Raw genomic sequence first — 4,281 nt, forward strand, 5'->3', positions numbered from 1 at the left:
TGTAATCAGCACAAATACGTATGTCCCCATTAGCCTTAAGAGGCGTAACAATGGGGGTTTCCCATGGACTCGAGTCTACAGGCTCTAAAATGCCTTGTTGGATTAACTTATCCAATTCAGTATCAATTTTTTCTTTCAAAGCGAAAGGCACTCTCCTAGCCTTAACTCTAATGGGTGTGATGTTGGGGTCAAGTTTCAACGAAACAGGAGGCCCTTGGTAAGATCCAAGCTGAGAACTAAACACATCTGCAAACTCCTCGCAGACTCCTGCTAGGCTTAATGTTTGCAGACTGTGCAAGCCAGTGACTTGAACTCCCAAGGCCTCAAACCAATCGAGTCCTATAAGACTCGTTCTGTCACCCCCAACAACCAGGACATCCAAAGGGCCCACAAAACTCTTGTATTGTACAGAAAGGGTGGCCTCCCCCTTTATGCACACTCTAGAGTTTTGGAAATCAGTTAAAACTATGTTTGAAGGCCTTAATTTTGCCTGAACCCCAGTGCTATTGCAGATCTTCCTAAATGTATGTATGGAAATAATTGAAAGAGCGGACCCTGTGTCCAGCTCCATGACTAATGGCACTCCCTGCAGTTTCACCTTAAGTGACAACTTCTTTTTAAGTGGTTTGTGTGTGCCTGTCCTATAAACACTTCTGCGCGATGCGCAGAAGCCTACTCTGTTCTGACTGGGGACCTTGGTGTCTTTCTGGTGCAATTCTTCTTGATACTGTACCTTCCTTCGTCCTAGGCAAACGGCTGCTATGTGTCCTTTCCTTCCACACGCTCTGCAGACAGCTGCACGAAACCTGCAGTCGGCCCTCTTGTGGCGACCACCGCACCCGAAACACTTGAGCCCTGTTGACTTTTGGTTCTTTCTTTCAAACTTTTTTCCTTCTTTAGATGGGACGAGGTGATCCACTTCTTCTTCAGATCCTTCCTCAGAGGCTTCCTGTGCTTCTTCTAGATGCACAGAGGCTTCTTCTATACCCAGTTTGTTGGGCCGCATGTGCCTAACTGCTCCACCAGCCGCCTCTTCAGCCATTACCTCTCTTACAGCATCTTGGAAAGACAAATCTTTTCTGGCAAACAGTTTTTGTTGTAGGCCTCTGTTCCTCAGTCCACACACAAAACGGTCCCTGAGTCTTTCCTCTAAGTCCTTAAACTCACACGGTTTGGCTGCTCTTCTTAATGCTGCAATATATTCTTTAGCTGATTCCCCAGCTTTCTGATCCCTCTGCTCAAAATTGTGTCTCCAAGCGATTATGGACATCTCTGGTTGAAAATGCTCCTTAAATAAATTCTTCAAGTCTGTGTAAGTTACAGACTCTAAGGAAGCAGGAGCTGCTAAGTTCTCTGCAATCTCAAAGACATCTTGGCCACATACACAAAGCAATGTTGCAGCTTTTAAACCATCTTCCCGTATTTGATTAACTCTGAAATAGGTTTCTGCTCTTGCCACATAAGTCTCCCACCTTTCTGGACGGCTTACATCGGACTCAGACAGCCTCCCTATTTTTGCCATCATGCACACTCTTCAGGAAGGGGTCTTTCAGCCAGCTTACCTCCAGCGACGCTGTACTGGCAGGCCAAGTGCTGTTTGACACCGTCTCCCCTCTCCAAGGATTCCTCAGGTCCGTCTTACACTGTCTGAAACTTGTAAGAAGATCCCATCCTCGTCGCCAGTGTTAAATCCTTGGATTTAATGACAAACGAGGCAGACATGCTGTGAAACAGGAACTTGTTTATTTAATCCTGCAGCTTCTTAAATCACTAACAGAGGCACGCAGGCCTCTCAACTCGCTCAGCAACTGAACTGAAACTGTCCGGGTCAAGTTGTTACTTCTTGGCGCACGCTTTGCCTTGCGCATGCGCGCAGGCTGGTGCCTGTTTGTCTGGCCCCAGGCAGCTTTTGGCAGCCCGTTGCCATGACAACGGCCCGGGCTTGCCTGCTGCAAGCCCCGGGACACAACAGTTATCATGTCACCCCAGTCCTTCTTTTCATTAAACTAGACATACTCAATTTCTACAACCATTATCATCTTTGTCCTTCCACCATATCCAGAAACACCTTGTCTTCCCTGACAAATCACTGGAACTCATCCTCCCCCTCCTCACTCCTCCCCTTCTTCTTAGGTCTGAAAGTGAGTGACTGGCCCAAGGTCACCCAGCTGGTTTTGTGCCTAAGACAGAACTAGAACTCACCATCTCCTGGTTTATAGCCTGATGCCTTAACCACTAGACCTAACTGATGGTCGGTCTACTTCTAGCCACTCCATTTTCTCTTCCACTAATCCATGAAGTCTGAACTGGGTGCAGAGTTCCTCAGGCAGGAACACAAATATGTACACACCTTACAGGTTAACACAGCTTGACATATCTATCAGTTTCTTTAAGATCAGCCAACCAAATAGCTCCTCCTTTCGTACAGTCTCTTGTCTAAATTCTCCCAAAGCAAAAAAGAAAGAAATGAATAGATCCTATTGGTCCCTTCCTGTCTCAGAGGCCTTCCTAAATCTTGTGATGAAAGCCTCACCCAACATAGGTTCAAAAAAAGAGGTGGTGTCCTCACAAGATTACAGCTTCCATCTTGACTTTTTTGACCTTCCCGCCATGGATCCTCTTGGCTTGCAGATTAGGATCAGGCTGAACAACACTGGCAATGCAGGGAGGGACTTCATGGTCAAGCTAGAGAAAGAACGAAGGTTCTCTCTTGTCTGTCACCAGTTTAGTGCATGTCCATCAAATCAAATCCCTGTTCTCTGCCCTTGTTTGCTGTGTGGTTGTGATTGACAGGTGTCCTTGACTTACAACCACAATTGGGACCATAAATTTCCATTGCTAAGCAAGGGGGTTGTTAAGTGAGTTGTGTCCAATTTTACAGCCTCTCTTGCCACAATTGTGAAGTGAATCGCTGCAGTTGTTAAGTAAACCATGTGTGGCTGGTAAGAGAATCCAGTTTCCCCCATTGACTCTGCTTGTCAGAAGCTGGTTGGTAAGGTTGCAAATGGCGATCCATGACCCCAGAATGCTGCAGTTGTTGTAAATACATGCTGGTTGCCAAGGGTGCAAATTTTGAACACATGACTGAGGGGATGCTGTGATGGTTCTAAGCGCAAAGGCTGGTTTTAAGATACTTTTTAAAGTGGATTGTGTTGTGTCCTGGGCCTGCTGAATGACTCAGCAGGCTCAGGAAAGCTGCAGAAAGGCCCGGGCAGACCACGTGGTTGCCTGAGACCAGACAGGCTGTCTCCAGCCTTGCGTGCATGCGCAAGGTGGGAGAATGCCGTGGAATGATTGGCTGACGCTGTCCCTGCCAGGGGACTATAAAAGGGCCTGCGCCATTTTTGTTCTCTGTTCTGTTGGTGAATTGCAATAAAGGAAGACTGTTTTTTGTTACTCCGCTTCGTCTCCATGCCTCATCTTTGGAAACAGAACATTGGCGACGAAGGTGGGATCGCTGCAAGGAAAACAACAAAGAAAAAGCTGGGCTGACTCACAAAGAGAGGCCTGAAGTGCTGGGAAGTTCGGCGTCTGGAGATTGCGACTCTGCCTGCCAGTATGAGAACGCTGGAGGTGAGCTCGGCAAGAGGGACCCCTTCTCAAACCTTGCAGCTAGAGGCGTTGATGAAGCTCCAGGGCAGCAACAATGTCCAAAATCAGCCGTATCTCGGAATTTGATACATCACATCCAGAACGCTGGAGTTCCTACGTGGCTCGAGTGGAGAATTACTTCCGAGTAAACCAAGTGAGGGTTTAGTATAGTTTCAAAGCTGCTACTTTACTGTGTGTCTGTGGGCAAGAGACTTTCGATATAGCTGAGAATCTGGTCGCCCCAGCACCACTGGAATCAATTGCTTATGCTGAATTGAAGAAGATGCTGCGAGAACACTTCGAACCCAAGCTCTCAGTGATTTCATGGCGACACGCATTTGAGCAGAGGGACCAGAGGCCCTGGTGAGTCTGCTGCGGACTTTATTGCTGCACTCCGACAAGCAGCTAGGCCATGAGAATTCAAGGACCTGGAAGAGAGGCTGCGGGATCGTTTAGTTTGTGGACTCAGAAGTTGTGAGCTGCAGCAGAAGAGCCTGCAAAGATGAAGTGAGGAAAGCCAAGGCTCAAAATGAACTAAGGCTTGCAACCAAAGTCAAAAATAACAAAAAAAGCTTCTTTCAACATGTAAAAAACAAGAAAAAAGTGAAGGAAATGATTGGTCCATTAGTGGGTGAAAGTGGCAAGAAGGTGACAAGCAACAGGGAGAAAGCGGAACTATTTAACTCGTTT

At 47.1% G+C, this 4,281-nt stretch overlaps 1 protein-coding gene and 1 pseudogene across 1 annotated transcript in view; one reads left to right on the top strand and one right to left on the bottom strand.

The window, feature by feature from the left end:
* The window catches only part of LOC107296052, a 3,468-nt pseudogene extending 2,198 nt beyond the window's left edge, over positions 1–1,270 (bottom strand).
* Positions 1,271–3,646: 2,376 nt separating this feature from the next.
* Positions 3,647–4,281, top strand: part of LOC114923257 (uncharacterized protein K02A2.6-like) — a 14,485-nt gene continuing 13,850 nt past the window's right edge. Inside the window, exon 1 of the mRNA XM_029285962.1 lies at positions 3,647–3,745. Within this exon, the coding sequence (XP_029141795.1) occupies positions 3,647–3,745 (99 nt within the window). The remainder of the gene's footprint in view (positions 3,746–4,281) is intronic.

Source organism: Protobothrops mucrosquamatus, unplaced genomic scaffold (assembly GCF_001527695.2).
Source record: "Protobothrops mucrosquamatus isolate PMUCROS unplaced genomic scaffold, P.Mucros_1.0 scaffold2617, whole genome shotgun sequence".
In the NCBI taxonomy this organism is placed as follows: domain Eukaryota; kingdom Metazoa; phylum Chordata; class Lepidosauria; order Squamata; family Viperidae; genus Protobothrops; species Protobothrops mucrosquamatus.